This window comes from Sturnira hondurensis, unplaced genomic scaffold, assembly GCF_014824575.4.
Source record: "Sturnira hondurensis isolate 20B ecotype Veracruz unplaced genomic scaffold, ASM1482457v3 Scaffold0013515, whole genome shotgun sequence".
In the NCBI taxonomy this organism is placed as follows: Eukaryota; Metazoa; Chordata; class Mammalia; order Chiroptera; family Phyllostomidae; genus Sturnira; species Sturnira hondurensis.
This window is the reverse complement of record NW_028086146.1, coordinates 2,429,891-2,447,695: the sequence shown is the minus strand read 5'-3', so window position 1 is coordinate 2,447,695 and position 17,805 is coordinate 2,429,891. Positions and strand designations below refer to the sequence as shown.

The 17,805-nt window shown below is 46.2% G+C and overlaps 1 protein-coding gene across 3 annotated transcripts in view; it reads left to right on the top strand.

Moving 5' to 3' along the window:
* The window catches only part of MAMDC2 (MAM domain containing 2), a 133,273-nt gene that overhangs the window by 56,658 nt on the left and 58,810 nt on the right, over positions 1 to 17,805 (top strand). For all 3 annotated transcript variants that reach the window (XR_005068730.1, XM_037061687.1, XM_037061686.1), the window contains exons 3-5: positions 1,081 to 1,352; positions 2,938 to 3,022; positions 6,173 to 6,310. Coding sequence is in view for 2 of the 3 variants with exons in the window: in XM_037061687.1 (XP_036917582.1) it covers positions 1,081 to 1,352; positions 2,938 to 3,022; positions 6,173 to 6,310 (495 nt within the window). In the remaining variant the exon portion in view is untranslated. The remainder of the gene's footprint in view (positions 1 to 1,080; positions 1,353 to 2,937; positions 3,023 to 6,172; positions 6,311 to 17,805) is intronic.

The window sequence follows — 17,805 nt, the reverse complement described above, 5'->3', positions numbered from 1 at the left end:
GCCCTCCAGAAAGGCGGTGAGTGGGCCCTGGGACCCACAGGCAGATCAGGTCACTGCTCTGGGAAGCCCAGGACCAGAGCTGGACTTGGAAGGCTCAAGTTAGGATTCTTGGCTCCAATCCTTTTTATTCATGGAAATGCTGCTCTACATCCTGGTGTAGCCAGCAGAGTACCACTTGTCAGCATTAGGAAGGTAGGAGGAGAGAGGACAAGGGAAGGGAAGAAGGATGGAGAGAGAGAAAGGAGAGGTGAAGGGGGAGGAGATGGGGAAAGCAGAGGGAGGAGGGAGTGAGAACGGGCAGGAGCAGGTGGGAGAGGAGGGAATGGTGATTGCTCATCCCCGGTGCCCACCGCTTTCCAAGCCCCAGCCCACATGTTTTGCATGTGCTTCTCATTTAGTTATCAGAACTGTGACATTTGGTCATGGGAGAGTCTGAGACTCTTAAGGAGAGTCTTATTCCTAATAAAAAATTAGGTTACAGTGCACTTTTTCTGTCTAGGCCCCAGGGTCTGAAGGAACCAAATCAATTCAATCTACTCCAATGATGCACGTTAAATGCAGACTGAGTCATTAGGTATGAGGGGAAGCTACGGAAGGAGAAGGTTGCATTTACTCCAGTCTCAGGAATTTCCCTTGTTCATGCTGTTCCTCCAGATTCTGAAGCGTGTTAGCTGGGGCCCGAAAACTCATGTGGCCGTGGGGACCAGGAAGCTGAACAAAGTGTGCTAAGAGGGCCTGGCATAACATAACAACAGGAAAAGACACTGGGCTTCAGTGTCGGGAGGTAACAGGGAGTAGGAGGAATTACCACAAAACAAAGCCTACGCGCCACCTCTGACGAGGCGGCACTCCTCGGCCCTAGCATGTTGCTGTCATGTGTCATACGTAAGTGGCCTCAGTGTTGCTGGACCTTCTAATTTTTTACAAGAGGGCCGAGATCCAGTGATCAGGCAACATTCAGGGGGCTAATAGAATGCGCCCACACGTTGCATCTGCCCTCAGACTCACTCCACAGTTATGTGGTTTCCTGAGCCGCCAACAGAAGCTTGACCCCTTCCCTGTGCTCCTTTCTCTTTCCAGGCCATTACATTTATGTGGACACCTCCTTTGCCAAGCAGGGGGAGAGAGCCCTGCTGCTAAGTTCTGACCTACAGGCTGAGGAATGGAGCTGCCTCCGACTGGTCTACCAGATAGCCGTGTCTTCAGGGTCACCGTCAGATCCCAGCCAGCTGAACCTCTACCTGAGATTTGAAGATGAAAGCTTCGACCACTTGCTTTGGTCCACTCATGAACCTTCAGACAGCTGGCTCATAGCCAGCTTGGATTTGCAAAACAGTTCCAAGATATTCAAGGCAGGTGGAATTGGGGAGGAAGGTCCAGGGCTTCTCTGTGGCTCTGTGCTATTCTGAGGTCTTCAGAAAACTGCCACCTTTGACGTTGGTTATCTTGGGTATTAGGGTGTGATGTTTTATAGGAGATGCCTCAGAGAAGAATATCAAAAATGGAAATTAATATTTTGTTTATTCCTTAAAAGTGCTTCTTCCCAGATTTCTTTTCTGTCTCTTTAAATGGGTCTTCAGTACAAATCCAAATGAGGCTTAAACCAACCTCTTCAATGGAAATTTATTTTCTAATGAGCTTTAAAGGAGCATTCTCATTTCTTATCATTTTGTTTCATTCTTCTAAGTTGTGTGTGGTATATGTTGATGTTATCTTCCTAATGGTTTGTTTGCTACAGATTTTAAAACAAACCATTAACCATAGCAAAAGGAAAAATAAAATACTTTGAAGGAGGAAAACTACTTAAAGGACGTGCTCTGATTCCTTTTCAAAGATGGAAATTGTTCCATCAGAACAACTTGAAAAAGAAAGGTAGCAAATGCGAAATGAAGGCGAATGCTCATTGAAGTAGAGGGGGGTGGGGACTTGATTCAGTCAGCCACAAAGTGCACCATTTAGAAAGAATATGTCACTGAGGATACAGTGGAGGCTTCATGAAAATGTTCTCCATTCCTAATTCCCTTTCCAATCTCCTATCCCATTCCATTTCTTTAAAAAGAGCTGAAATACTATATTATCCTCTACCCCTGTCTGCTTGGAGCCCCTCTGCATCAGGGTGAGTAGAGGGAAGGAGCACTGAGGGTCTCAGTTCCCTGTTTCACAACATCCTCTCAACTGTTTATCACACGCAAATTTGAACAGTTTAAAATTTGCAACCAACATAGTTGCAAAATATTGAGCTAACATCACCCAAGGAAAAGCAAATACTTTCAGAAACACGACTAAATGTGGACCATAAAAGCGCTTGAAATCAACCACATCATTGTCGTGCTTCTGCCTGTGCTTGCGTAAAAGTTTCAAATTTTTCAGCAATATATTTAGTAGAAACTCCAAGTTAATTGATTGGGGCTTCCTCCATCCCATGTGACGATTTCACGTCACTAGTCAGATTATGTTTCCTACCTCCTCCTCCAAGGGTTTTTTTTTTCCCTCTGAAGCCTCTGCCCTCTGATCCTGGCTGTTCTCAGAATGGATTTCCCTCCGAGGCACAGGCTCCCCTGTCCACCCATAGCCCGGTGGTGTTACCAAAGGCACCGCCGAAGGTGGTGCCTGCCTGGTACAAGGATGGAAGACAGCTGACTCCAAGCTTTGATTGGACATCCTGCTCCTCTCCAGGTTCTGAGTATAATGTACACACACACCCACACACACTGTTTTGTACACACACACCCGCACACACTGTTTTGTACACACACACCCGCACACACTGTTTTAACGAACTCTATCAGGAAATTGGTATCCAATTTCAATTAGCTGAGACAAACAGTCTCATTTTGCCTTGAATTGCTGAACAGCTCCCAACTAATAGCTGAGATACTGAACCAAGGAAACATGGCGTTTTGAAGTCTAACTCCCTTTCGCCCATATGTTGTGCAGATTTTAATAGAAGGTGTGCTGGGACAGGGAAACGCAACCAGCATTGCACTCTTTGAAATCAAGATGACGACCGGCTACTGTATTGGTAAGTGGGTTTCACTTTCATTGCATCAGAATGTGAATCTTTCCCTAAAATCCCCACTTGCCAGAGGGTATTTTGAACCCTGCTAAAGACAAAGTATTTTAATGAATGCACTGCATTATGCATAGTAGTTAAAATTCTTTGCTAGGTTCACTAGAATGGTGTATTTTGTTTCCCTGTCTTTAGCATAGGAAGGCTCGTTAGAGTTTGCCTGGACTGCCTGGATTAATGAAAGAAAAGTAGATGCAGCAACTGTAAAACCTGAGTTGCTGTCTTAACTTCAATGTATTCTAATACAAATAATTTGCTGTTTGCAGTGAACTAAGCTTTTGTCGCATTTGCCAGAAGAACGGGCATCCTATGACCTCCGTTCCTCACTTTACTCTATTGCTCTCTGGCACCTCATTGCTCCTGTCTTTGTAATCACTGTTGTCTCTGAGATTCCGCTTGAGCTGGGTTGGCTGGGTGCCTTCATGCGCCAGCTTCTGAGAGGGTGTAAAGAGAAGACCTAGTCCGTATCCTGTGGCCACTCACCTTCTACTTGTCTGCCCCTGAAGCTATTTCTCCATATGGTAAACACTACCAGAGAAGGACCAGCTATGCTGTGGAGGTGCAGGGGTGAGGAGAGGAAACTGGAGAGGTCTGAATTCAGGAGATGCATTTCAGCTGGGGTTTCAGGAAGGAGTAGCACTTAGTAAGTTAAGGTGCTGGACAGGAAGACTCGAGTGGGGAGAAAGCACAGGGCCTGCTCAGGCAAAGGCAAGAAACTAAGTGGGGTGTTTGAAGGGAGAATCAGAACTGCGAAGGGTGTTCGTTAGGGAAGAGTCCAGGTCCAGCCGCAGAGCTTGGGTTAATGAGTCCTGTGGTTGGGAGGCGCTAAAGCCCAGTGTGCGGGGGCAGGGCCTGCAACTGTGGTTTTCAGACGATGACTGGCCGCCACATGGAAAGTGGAGTTAGAAACTAGGAAAATACATAAGAGATGGGAAAGCCCGTAGAAAGTGACTGTGACCTTACAGAGGAGACATGATGAAGGCCTCAAATTGGGGTTGGTAATGGAATAGGGAAAAAGTGATAGATTTGGACATTTTTTCAGCATTGACAGTAAGTACTTAGAGGTTGCTTGGCTGTCAGAGAAGAGTCGAAGGCTATTCTGAACACAAAAGAGCCTTTGCCAATTCCCTGACTCTTACTTCTCTGTTTTGACCTTCCAATGATGATGCTAATGCAAGTAAAGAAAACAGATGAAGAATGTGACCATTTTCTGAAGATACAGAGAGTTCAGACACAAACTCCCTAACTTGACCTTCCTGTAGCTCCTGTACGGTGGCCACATGTTAACCCATGCAGGACAGCTGTCAGGCACTCCTGGTGGAGCGCCACCTGCTGGCTCAGTCAACTCACTGAGCACCACAGCCTCTGTTTTATCACCTGTAAAATGGGAATAAAATGCTTCACTCATAGGATTATTGTGGTGACTAATGAGAGCATGAATATGAAGGTGATTCGTATGCTGGACAATCAAAAAGTGTTTATTTCTTCCAGTCACTTGATGGCTTCTGGTTTGTTTACAAAAACCAAAGGAGAGTTCATACTTTTATCTTGTTAAATTTATGCACACACTCTCACCTCTCTTTCTTTCTGTGCACTGTCTTTGATTCTCACAGTTTGTTATCTGGAAAATGAGGTTAATAATAGTATCTACCTCACGGGGTTGTTTTGAGGATTAAATAAGTCAATTCCTATAAAGTGCTCAGAGTAGTGCCTGGCACATTGAGGAATATTCTGCTTTTTATTTTACTCTGCAGCCATTTTCGGCACTGAGTGCTGAGCATTGGTTAGCAGATGCTGCAGTGGAAAAGTTGCTAATGAAAATCTTAGAATGTTTCAGAGCTTGCTAATGTAAAAACACATTGATTACTATATCAGTCAAGGTCCCGGCAAGAAAGTGGAAACAGAGGGTACATTCAACCAGTGTAATTTGAAGCCAGTTCAGCAAAGAACTGCAAAGGTGTCAGTGAGTAGAGGAGACTGATAAGGGGTAGTGTTCAGGGCAGGACTAGTAACAGTGATGACTCGTGCATGGCTACCTACCATCTTTAGATCTGGAGGGATACCAGAACCTGCGGGTAGTAGCTATGTGGTAAGAACTGTGTCCCCAGTAGAGAGACACAGCCAACCCATGGTGACCTAGCAGGCAGGGAGGGCACTAGAGGAATAAACAGTCCCAACTTCGTTCTCTTCCCATCTCCCACTGGTCAAATCCAACAGGCAGCCAGGAGGCAGGGGAGTGCAAGGATGTAACTTCACAGGTCAACCTCTGGAGGACAGAGCCGGGTGAAATAAGTGTGGGGGCCAATGGGAGATGACCAGCACAACCACAGTTCATATTTTTCATTGGTGGTTACGGTAGTCAGTGGAAGCACTGGCTTGTGAGTTTCGTGTTCCTACTAAAGGAGTGTATTGATTGGGAATAATTTATCTATGCAGCTATGTCAATACCACTAAAAAACGGATGAGGGGTCTCTTTATCTTGTGTCTCATCCCTGCTCAGTAGCTGAAGAAGGACCTCCAGCTTAAGATATGCCTGTCCTTCCTATTCTATCTAACTGGGTTCTTGTTTACAAGAAGAGGAGAGGATTTTAGCATTCAGAAAGATGCCTCTCAGCTCTGGGTATTTGACCACCATCAGGAGAGAAGTTGATGAAGAATGGGCTACCAGGTATAAGAAAAGGTTGATGATAAAGTTCCTGGAACTAAGAGCATAGCCCTAAATGGTGCTTTTAAACAGGATGGCTGATTAAAATGGCTGGCTTGTACTGAGCCCCAGCCAAGCACATGACGCTGTGTGGGGAGCTGGCCCCACTTACCACTTTCCCATGCGCAGGATGCAGACTAAGGGAGGTAGTGGTCACTGCACACAAGAGGGCCAGTAAGCAGGACAACCGTAGTCCAGAGGGGCAATGATGAGTCACAATCTCGATGCATTACAGGCTCGCTCTCTCTTCTTGACCAATACTGCCAGGGGTCCTGGTTCTCCTGGACAAAGGGAGTGAGAAACATGTTTTGAGATCTAAGAGCACACTCTGCCGTGAGTGTAGGTATACCCAGGTGTGACTATATCTCCATGAAGTGTGTTTTACTTCTCTCTGCCAGAATGTGACTTTGAAGAAAATCATCTCTGTGGCTTCGTGAACCGCTGGAACCCCAACGTGAACTGGTTTGTCGGAGGAGGAACTAGTAGGAATTCCCACTCCATTCTCCCTCAGGATCACACCCTCAAGAATGAGCTGGGTGAGTTGGATGCAAATAGACTCCTTTCCCTGGGGTAACTGCTTCTGCCACCTCTTCCCAGCCCCTGCCTTGACCGAACTGTGGCTCTGTCAACAGAGAAGGGAGGAGAGAGGAGGGTGAGTGGGGCCCTCCGGGAAATCTGGTAGAAGGGTAGGGAAGCATAAGCTGCCCAATAAAGACAAACCGCAGAGGTGAGAGCTTTAGCTAAGAGGAGAGCTGCCTAGTTAAAGGCCGTTCTTTACCCATGCTTGGTTTTGATATTTTCACAGTTCTATTCTTATGCTTTACTGTCTTACCTCTTTGCTGTTCAGTGCTTCTTATTTCTAAAGACAAGGCTGGAATAATCTTAGGATGCTTTTCACACAAAATAGATCAAATGATGGGAATATCCTTAAGAACATCCTCAGTGGCCCTGAGGTGAGTGAAGACCCAGGATGAATCCTGCATGTGGTGTGCAGCGAAGCCCCCTAGTGGCCACAGGGACTAGTTCTCTGTAGGGAAAATCTGACCTTGAGGAGAAATCTTTCGCAGAAGGGAGACCAGGTCAAGGTAGAGTAAGAGAACAAAATAAAGCCCCAGAAACTATTTCTTCAGTTCCATCTAGGATCCATTACATAAGGAGTTTGAATTGAAAAATACAGAACCATTTCACTTCCTTCTTTTAAAAGTGAGGCACTTTGGGAAATGACAAAAGATGGAGGTTTCCATGTGTGTATCTGTATCACGTGTGGGCCCTAAAGACCTACATCCCACGTCCAGTGCCGGCTGTTGTAGGAACCACACTAGAAACAAGTGTCATGTGTGGAGTGACTGATAACCAATATTGGCAGATTAATCCATAAATCTGCAGGAATATTTTGAAAGACGATTGGGTTCCTCAAAACAATAAAATGTCACCACCTCTTGACATCTTTGTTTGAATGAGTAAAGCAACTAGCGATCTCTTGGAGTTTCAAAAAGGAACTTATCTTCATTTATGGGAGTAAGCTAATTTTAAGATTGTTTTTTGCCCAGTTTTAGAATCTAGTCCAGGAGTACAGTGAATCTTGAAAGACTAACGCATTAAACTTGCCACAATCCTTGGTGTCATTTCTCAGTGGTACAATTGGAAGTATGGTGAAGTGTTAAAGAACTTTTTCCAGTCACTTAAACATTAGTTGCTAGGTCAGATCCTCTGGGTAACCGATCTAATGATTAGATCATTGGACCTCTGGGTCATGATCTAGTGATTATTTATTCAGTACATTGTTTTTCCTCCTCATTGAAGGTGAGGACCAGCTGGCTGGGGAGCGCACATTTCTTGGGACAGGGAGCAGAGCTGTGGACTAATGTCAGACCACTTATTTGGCTCTGTAACCTGAATGTAATCCATTCTTTGAAGAATGCCTCCCTCTCGTCCTTGCTCACTCTCATTTGTGACCACGAACACCAGGACCCTGTTTGTGTCAACAAGGAACAGAGAAGGAGGCGAGGCTGGGAGTCCTGACGCCTGTGCCCCAGATGCAGGAGTCGGAGCACTGCGTCACTCTGGGCACTAGTACTTTTGTATTACCCTTCACTCCTCAGAGTCTTCATCAGCCAGTTCGCCAAAGAGAAATTACTTAACTGTTCTTTCTTCACCTAAGGCTGTATGTCAAAATCTCCAAATTCGTCATCCATTGAGATCTATTTTTAGATCCTCCCTGAGGAGCACCAGGACTTGGTGGTAGGGCACTGCCATCCCTGCCGTAGGCACCCACCTCTCTCCTCCCCTGCTCCCCCTCCCCCTCCCATCTTCCCATTGCCATCTCCTGTCTTTTCCCTTCTCCCTCTGCTCTCCAAAAATACCTCCCCAAGGCAGGCAGCTTTGCCCACCACCATTGCTTAGTCCCTTAATGTCAATACCAAGTCCTAATGTAGTTGCTGACCCTGGGCCTGAAAGCAAGAAATCTATGAAGACTTTTTACCTCCCTTCCAGCAAATCCACTGCATTGTACAGTCAGTCCAGCCAGGGCCTGAACACCGGAATGAGGCTTCTTCATTCACCACTCACTCACTCATTCATTCAACACACATATAATAAGCACTTTTTATGTGTCAGACATTCTTGCGTATCCTGGTGATGCAAAAACAGTCACTGACCCCAAAGAGATCACAGGAGCAAACTTTTCCAAAGTGTTGTCCCTAGAACACCAATTGTTGAAGATAATAATTGTTACAGGAGGGAAGAGGGGCTACATTTGTATGTGGTCAAAACAACAGGGGAGTTTTGAACTAAAAAAAATAAACACATTTCTTTATTTTTAGGACTTCTTAGTACCTTAAATATAGTTTTATATTGATATATTATGGAACTTCTCATATTATTCAAATATCAAAATTCTGTGTAAACATTCACAGTGACATGTGACCAACAGAGGTACAAAATAAATGATATGGGGCCAGAAAAGTGAAAGGCCACCTTGGATTTGGGGTGCCGGGAAGGCTTTGTAGAGGAAGTAATGTCAGAACTGGAATTTTCCAGATGAATGAGAAGACAGGTGCAGCATATGCAAAGGTGTGCAGGTGTGCAAGTGGACAGGGTATTAGGTGGTCAGGAATACTGAGAACGGGGGGATGTATGACGACGGCAGAGTAGACCCTCGACCTGAGGTTATGTTCCTGCTGCTGCTAAATGTAGGCAGGATGCCTGCCTTCCCCTCGCCTCCTCCAGCTCCTCTGCTGCTTCACCCCAGCTTCTCTGAGCTCTTTGACAAATGTTTTGCCCAAACATTAGCCAAGCGTCCCTCTCATTCCCACCCCACGCACACATATATGTGCCTGCACACATGCACACACTCACACTCATTCATACTTCTCACACCTGGGCTCCTCGGTTAGACTTCCCCCTATATAAGATGGGGTTAAAATGATGCATTCTAAAGATTTTTAAGTACTTTATTTGAAAAATAAATAAAAGATTTGTTTCTCTGCCCCTGTAACTCAAAGGTTTGACCAAGATCACTCTTTAAAAAAAAAAGAAAGAAACACCCTCCAATGTCCTAAATAAGAGAGAGACTGCCTTTCTTATTGCTTTTGCCTTCCACTGGGTATCTTGATTTTCCTTGAGCTCTATCAGTTTGGGTGGCAAAGTAAAGATTAAGTGGTTCAGCTGTCTGCCCACGGCAGCAGGTGTTGCTCTGTACAGATCCATCTCATGTTCATTCATATACTGGAAGCAGTTTTACTTTTGCTTCCTGGTAAAAACTGGAGAGGCGAACGGCGAGGGGCCAGAGGAGCTGTGTGCTTGCTCAGAAATTTTAGTGCCTCCGAGAGGTTGAAGGAAGTCTTCCCAGGAGGGCTCTGGCCTTGTGTTGCAGAGAACCAAACAGTGAAGGTCATACCTGAAAAATACTAGGTAGATATGAATTTTCCTTTATTCCGCTGAGTGTTCATACCAGTTAGCCCCAAACAGTGAGTCAGATTTTTCAGATGAGCACCCGGTCTCCGCATTCTTGTCTGGTGATGAAAATGGCTACAAGACGCACTAAGAATTGTGGTTGACATATTTGGGATATTGGAGGAGTGGGAATATTGTCTGCTCTCACTTACTCACTCCTGATTCATCACATAAGGATTTTTTAAAAGTATTTAATGAAGTGAAACAAATATCTTTCAGGAGGTAACCTACAGACAGACCATCACTATTTTCTACCTGCCTTAGCAAAAAGAAGATACTTGCTGGAAAAAATAATGAGGGAAATCTATTTCCTTGCTGAAATTTTAAAAATTAAATCTACCCATGGTGCTACTCTACCAAGAGCTGACCAAGGTTTCAAAACCTAAAATAAAGTCAGAATTATTTTGTTCCATTGAAGGCCCTGAGATGAATGAGTCATCCTTCCATAACTCATGACACTCTTCTCGTTTCAGTTCAGATTCAGCTCAGGTGTCATCCTAACAGCGCCTGTTCATCTGCTGTCTACGCTGATCCCTTCGGTTCATTGCCTAAGGGCTCAGCCGGGAGGCAGCTTTATTCATTTTCTTCCCGTTGCCTTGGTGCAAGCTCTTCTGGGTCTCCTTTCTCTGCCCCTGGATGACCTACCATTTTCCTGTTAGAGGATTAAGTTCATTAGAAAAGTGCACTTTATTCTTCATCTGACAGTTCCTTGAGCTTGTGGAGGTTGCCCAAGTAACCACTGTTTCTGTAATTATGAAGGAAAGAAAAAAAACCAATAAAGGATTAAATTCAGTCAAGTCAAAATTTGAAAATCTCATCCAATTCAAACCTCCCCTCCGGCCAGAGCACAGCAGCGCAGTGGAGAGCGGTTGTGCTTTGTTTCTTCTCCCCTCTGCCCTTCCCCTACTCGTGTGCTCCTCCTGGCTCCTCCAGGGCAGCGGGAGGCAGGATGAGGACGGAACAGAAAGGGAAGGGGAGACTGGAGACTGTCTAGAAGGCTTTATGTGACCAGAGCTGTTTAATGTGGAACTGAGGCCCTTTGCACAACAGGAGGCCAAGTGCTAGCCATTTCTCTCGCGGCCAATGGAGAATCCCACTTCGCTATTCCCAAACAGGGGTGATGCACCCTCTGTGAATCCCCTTTAGCACCTATACGTAGTGGTACCCCCAGCCAGCCCCTTTCTGTTGGAGTTACCGCCCTGCATGCCGTCCTTTTGAGAAGAGGCCTTCAAGGCACCCTGGCCCAGCAATCGTCTGAGTTGCCCACTTTGGCCAAGGAAAAACTCAAATCTCTGCCCCATCCAACTCTAGAAGGACAGCTCACTGGCAACAAAATCCTTTCTGTCCATTCTGCTCCTCCCTGGGTCCCTCCTACAGCCGTCCTGCCTTTAGATCTATGCAGTCAAGAGTCAGACACCAGCCTCTGGGCCCCACAAACCCCAGTTATCACTCGTCAAGTTCTCCCAGTAACTCTCGCCACCCTCCTCTGGTGGCCCAAGGCAATCACAGAATTTCTGCAAGCAAGGGCGGGGCCATGGTTACATGGAGTTTCCTTCTTCCACCCTAACTGCAAGTGGTTCCCTTAAGTCTCCTCCCTTGGATCAGGGTAAGAATAGGAACACACTCCCTCCCCTTCCCTTGGCCGGGAGGGGCTTGGTCAAAAGGAAACACATGGCAGGTCAGCTCCTGACAACTTGCTTCAAAGCAGCTCTGTCTGCAGTCCCTCTGATCCCGCTCTGGTCTTGTCCTGTTGAGGATATACAGGCTGGAGGGGACAGATGGGCCAAAGCTGGCAGAGCTGGCTCAGCTGCCAGGGCTGCCTCAAAGCAGCATATTCTCCATGGATGGTCTGCACTGCTCTTTGGAAAACAGATGTACTTGTCAGCATTGAGCAGGGACTAGGAGAAGTTCCACTTCACATCTAAATTTTAGCCATCCTTGAAAGCTGTATAAAAAGACTAGAATCTGACTCTTTTGTAGTTAAATTCACCCATAGAACTGAAGGTTCATGAAGAAAACTCTTGGAGTCATAGACCAGGGGGACGGGCATGATAACCTGCTACCTTAGGTTGCTGTCTCTTCCCAATGGCAGAGACCACTGGGTGTTTCCAGCTGGCACACATTTCTGCAGACCAAGCTTTCCCCTTTACCCAGGAGACGGCTTGTCCAGACAACCCTGACACGGATGCAGGCGTCACAACCAGAGCCCACATGTGGCCAACGGGGCAGAATCACAGCTGAGTCAGAGGATGCCTTCAGCCTGGCAGCTGAGCCAGGGGCAAACTTTGTGGAATGCTGGTTAGCCAGACTGAAAATAAAAGTTCGGGAACTTCCCTCAGAGTTCTTTTCCTAATTCAAGGGAAAATGGCGCACTAGCAAGGGCCACTTGTTCCCCAGGAGAAAGTGAGCTAACCCAGGGGCTGCTGCAGGAAAGGAGGGAAGTGTGCACAGGCGGTCACCGCAGGCATGATGCAGAGCGGCCTGGGCTCTGGCTGGCATCACTGAGCATTTGGCTCCTTCAACAGAATTGGAAATTGGTGGGTATCCCCCCGCCCTAAGAACTGCAGGCATTTAGTGTACAGTCCACACGTAGAGGAAACAGACCAGCTTCCCGTTGGAGTGTGGCAAAGCAGCACTGATTTTTTTAAAATAATTTTTTAATTTAATTCTTGTTCAAGTACAGCTTTCTGTCTTATATTCCCAACGCTGCCCACCCCCTGCCCCATGCTCCCCGCCTCCCTCCCATTTCCGCCCCCCCCCCCCTTAGTTATTGTCCATGTTTCCTTTATACTTGTTCATGTGAGTCCATCCCCTTTTCCCCTATGATTCTCTCCCCTCTCCCCTCTGGACCCTGTCAGCCTGTTCCGTATTTGAGTGTCATTGGTCATATTTTGCTTGCTTGTTTGTTTTGTTTAGATTCCTGTTAACGGTGAGATCATATGGTATTTTGTCTTTCACCGCCTGGCTTATTTCCCTCAGCATAATGCTTTCCAGTTCCATCTATGATGTTGCAAAGGGTAGGAGCTCCTTCTTTCNTTTTAATTTAATTCTTGTTCAAGTACAGCTTTCTGTCTTATATTCCCAACCCTGCCCACCCCTCGCCCCATGCTCCCCGCCTCCCTCCCATTTCCGCCCCCCCCTTAGTTATTGTCCATGTTTCCTTTATACTTGTTCGTGTGAGTCCATCCCCTTTTCCCCTATGATTCTCTCCCCTCTCCCCTCTGGACCCTGTCAGCCTGTTCCGTATTTGAGTGTCATTGGTCATATTTTGCTTGCTTGTTTGTTTTGTTTAGATTCCTGTTAACGGTGAGATCATATGGTATTTTGTCTTTCACCGCCTGGCTTATTTCCCTCAGCATAATGCTTTCCAGTTCCATCTATGATGTTGCAAAGGGTAGGAGCTCCTTCTTTCTTTCTGCAGCATAGAAATCCATTGTGTAAATGTACCATAGTTTTTTGATCCAGTCATTTACCGATGGGCATCTAGGTTGCTTCCAACTCTTGGCTATCGTGAATTGCAGCACTGATTTTTGAGGAGCGGCAACAAACTTCTTAACTTTAGGTCTTACAGGGACCTGTTGTCCCCTTCATAGACATTCATTTCCAATTGGAAATGTAATACTTACAAATCTCTGGCCCACAGAATTGCCAAGGATTTGGTGGACTGTAGGATCCTGTCTACATAGGGTCCAGCTATACCTAGTTTCATCCTACTCAGCCTCAAAGGATATGATGCAAATTGCCTCTCCCAGAAATTCGGGAGGCTCTAGGACCAGATAGGAGGGTTGGCCTCATTGAACTGGGTGGGAAAATCCTCACAATACCAGACGCTAGACGGTAATTTCATAAGAAATCCAGGCTGCCTTCTTCACTCCCCTTGAAAAGGTACACAAAGCAGTGTCTGCTCTCAGCCCACCTTTTGCTTGGAACAGATTTTACTCAACAATGACACACACGGAGCCGGGGCAGGCACCTGGTGCTTTCTGTCTCATCCCCACCCCTTCAGCTGAGGTGGTAAACCTGTGATGAGCTACCTTTTGTTTTCCAGTGAAAAACTTAGTCTTACTGAGATGGTCAGTAAACAGTACCCAACACAGGCAACGAATGAACGATGGGAGCAGGGGTGGTGGTGGGGAGGGGGTATGTGGCCTAGTCTAGTGGTTCCATAAGAGGCTGTCAGCAGTCCTGTTCTTGTCCCCAGAAGCCTCTCTGACTCACTTTGGGCAGGTCACGTTCTGTTTGCTAGGTGTTTTGGGGGGTCAGAAATGCGACTGTGGCTCCCTTGGCCTAGTGTTGTATGCATGCGTTTCTAATGAGGGGCTTTAACTGCAAATTCAGGAATTAAAATGTTATTCACACAGCAGGTGAGTAACTAGCCTTTAAAGATGATGGTCGGATTTCTGACAACCATGAGGAAGATAATGCATAATTGGACAGGGTCTGAGACATTTCTCTAGGCAAGTTACTATGTGCACTGGACGTAGAATGAATAATTTCCAGTGGGTTTGTGAGGTGTCCCCCAGATACACTGAGGGTCTTTGGAGGTGTTCCCCACCCTGGATAGAATGATTTCCCACTTCATGGCTGTGCAGTGTGGGTCCTCCGAGAAGCAGACACTAGGTGGAGTGAGGTGTGGAAGAGATTCATTGGGGGAAATAACTGGGAAGGATGGAGGGAGAGAGAGCTGGAGTGGCCGGGCCCCGTCAATGTAGCCGTTATGCACAGCAGTCACAGTGCCTAGGGAACAGGACCTTTTTAGGGGTCTACAGGAATGTTTATATTTTATTTATTTTGAAATCAAGAGAAACTGAGTGTAACAACAACAAATATAAGTCCTAGATTGTATTTATCTTTATACCAATGCAGTTATGAAAATACAGTTTTTAAAGCATTTTGTGGAGAAAGGCACCCACACCCAGGTTCCAGAGAAGTCGTGATGCAGCCTTGGGTGGCAGAGCCTGCAGCGCAGGGTGGAAGGCTGAGGCCTGTGAAGGGAGGGAGCGGGCTGAGGCGGAGACGCTGCAGAGCCCGGGTCAGACAGACCGGTCCTGCTCTGGTGCCCCTGCTACGCTCAGTCATGGGCTGAGAACAGCCCAGTGTGGGGTGGCCTGGTGGCCAGTGCTGTTGTGGATGCACCCATGAGTCATCTGGTGGCTGTCAGTCAACCCTGGTCCAAGCAAGTTCACGTGAAGGAAATGTCAGCAGCCCACCTCCATGGCCCCCACAGTGAGGTATCAGGTAGACAGTATCATAGCTCTTCTACCCGGTTCCCCCAGTGGCACATTTGGGAAAGAGATTGTTTCATTGGTAGAAAATATTTTTACAAAGGGCATTAAAAACTTCCTTTCTGGAGAACTGGTGGTTGCCGGGGGGCGGGGTGCTGGGGGACTGGGTGGGAGATAGGAGGGTGTTGGGGGGATGGTGAAAAAGGGATTAAGAAGTACAAATTGTACTTAAAGAACAGTCATAGGTATGGAAAGTACAGCACAGGGAATACAGTCAATCATACTGTAAGAACTATATATGGTGTCACAGGGGTACTAGGTTTATTGGGGTGATTACTTAGTTATATAATGTCCGACCACTGAGTTATGCACCTGAAACTAATATAATATTGTATGTAAACTGTAATTGAAAAATTAAAAAAATTGTTTAAAGTAAAACAGTAATTAAATACTTTAAAAAAAACAGCTTCCTTTCTGCCTTTGATACTCAGGTGAGCTCTCGGTGAACAGGGCCGAGTTGCAGAGCCCAGCTGCTCGCACGCGTCCTCCATTAGTGGCATGTTCTGGTCCGGGCTGACTGGCCACCAGCAGCGCTTACAGGGCATCGGGCGCAGCCCTCCTTGCACATCGGAGGTCCTTTGATTCTGTTCAGTCTGCCATTCTGATTCTTCCTTTAACATCTCTCTGCAGAGCTGGCAAATTAGGTTTCCATCAGTCATTTCCAGTCTGCAGATTTGTTTGTTTGGCACACGTACAAAGTTTTAAAAATTATGGTGAAGGGTATTATGGGTTGAATTGCATTTTCCCCAAATTCCTATGTTGGCCCTGGCTGGTGTGGTTCAGTGGACTGAGTGCCCTCACGCAAATCAAAGGGTCACTGATTCAATTCCCAAGCTAGGGAACATGCCTGGGTTCCAGGCCAGTCCCCAAGGGGGGCCAATGAGAGGCAACCACACATTAATATTTATCTCTCTTTCTGTCTCCCTTCCCCTCTCTTAAAAAAAATTCATTTGTTGAAGTTCTAATACCCCAGACTTCAGACTGTGAGCTTATTTGGAAATAGGCTTGTTGCAGGTATCAGTTAAGGTGAGGTCGTCTCACTGAAGCAGAGTGGGCCCCAAATCCAATATGGCTGGTGTCCTTATAAAGACGGGACATTTGGAGACAGAGAGAGACGTGCACAGAGGGAGAACACCAGGTGAACACAAAGGCAGAGACTGGGTGATGCCAGCCAACCACCAGAACGAGGAGACAAGCCTGGAGCAGATTCTTCCTCACAGCCCTCAGAAGGATCTAACCCTTTTGACACCTTAATCTTGTATTTCTAGCTTCCAAAACTGTGAGGCAATTAATTTCTGTTGTTTAAACCATCTTGTTTGTGGTACTTTATTACAGCAATCTTAGCCAGCCAATACAAGGATATCATTTTAAATAAATAGATTTGTCATAAAAATCTGGAATCTGAGCTTCAGTGGGAAGAGCCTGCAGCACCGACCTGGATGTCAGGGCATCAGCTGGGAGGAGCGGGGTGGGCTCTCAGGATGGGCTGGACACCAGGTGAGGCAAGGGGCTGCCGCTCTCATCGCCGGCCACTTGCCGCAGAAGAGAACACGGGCCCAGATTTTCTGAGTTTTCCAGAGAAACTTGATTTGTCTCTCTCATCTCTGGTGAAATATGATTTCACATGTTGGCAACTAATTTACCACCCTCCTTTTTTCCCTCCCTGACCCAGTCCACTTTAATCATGTACCTGGTCTAGTTGGCTCCTCTGAACGTCTGAGTTTGTGATCTCTGTTTTTTCATAATTGCAAGGCTTGGCGAGATGGTCAGAGACATTGTGTTTGGACAAGAAAGGTTATTCAGGGGGGTGAACAATTTGCTACCAGGAGGAAATGGCTTTGATCTGCCCATCTTTCTCCTCTGCCTTGTGGAGGTGAGGACCTTTCTAAAACCATATTTGTGCTTTGAATAACCATTGGCTGAGGGCCAACCACATACTGGGCAGTGCTAGATGCAAAGTAAGTGCCCGGTGTGTGAATGCGTGTATTCTTCCTAATACCTTTACTGCTATTTTGCCAAGGATAAAAGGAATTATTCTTAACCAGGCCTAATGCACTACAGATAAAGATACCAGGCTGTAGTTGTTCTGAGCTCATAAATAGAAGGCCAGCCCATGGAATAGCATTCCTCTGTCACTGTGGCTTAAATAAATTCAGACAAAAATGTTAATAACAGTAGCTCCAACTTTATATAAAATAGACAGTGGGGGAAACATGGTACTAGAATCCGTAGTGGCATTACTTTATTTCATTATAATTATGTTAGGCAATTACAATGTGCCAGGCACAGGCCAAACATTTCACATATGTAATCTCATTTCATACTTATAGCGATCCAGTGAAAGAAGTATTTGGTTCTCATTCTCGAGCTCAGGGCGTTGAAGACCAGAGAGACGCAGTGATTTGCTTAAGGTTACAGGTCTAGTGAGAGGTAGGGCAGGATTCAAACCAGTGTTTTCAGTGTCCAAATCCAGGCTCTCCCCATTCTGCCTCAGCATTTCTCCATCTCACCAAAATGCCTCTAATGGAGGCCAGCCTCTAAGTGCAGAGCCCACCGAGGCTTTCCCAAGAGTGAAACTGCAAGTTCAGCCTTCCAAGTCCTAACCCTATCTGCCGTGCCGACTGACCTGTATGTTCTATTAAGGAGGTACAACTTGTCATTTGTTATGAATTCAAAACCTTAGCTTCATTCAAAGAACACACAATGACATTTGGTATATACTGTAAAGATGTAGAGGAGGGTCCTTCTATGTCTTCTTGAGAACAGATGCAATGCTTGGTATGTTCTTAGAA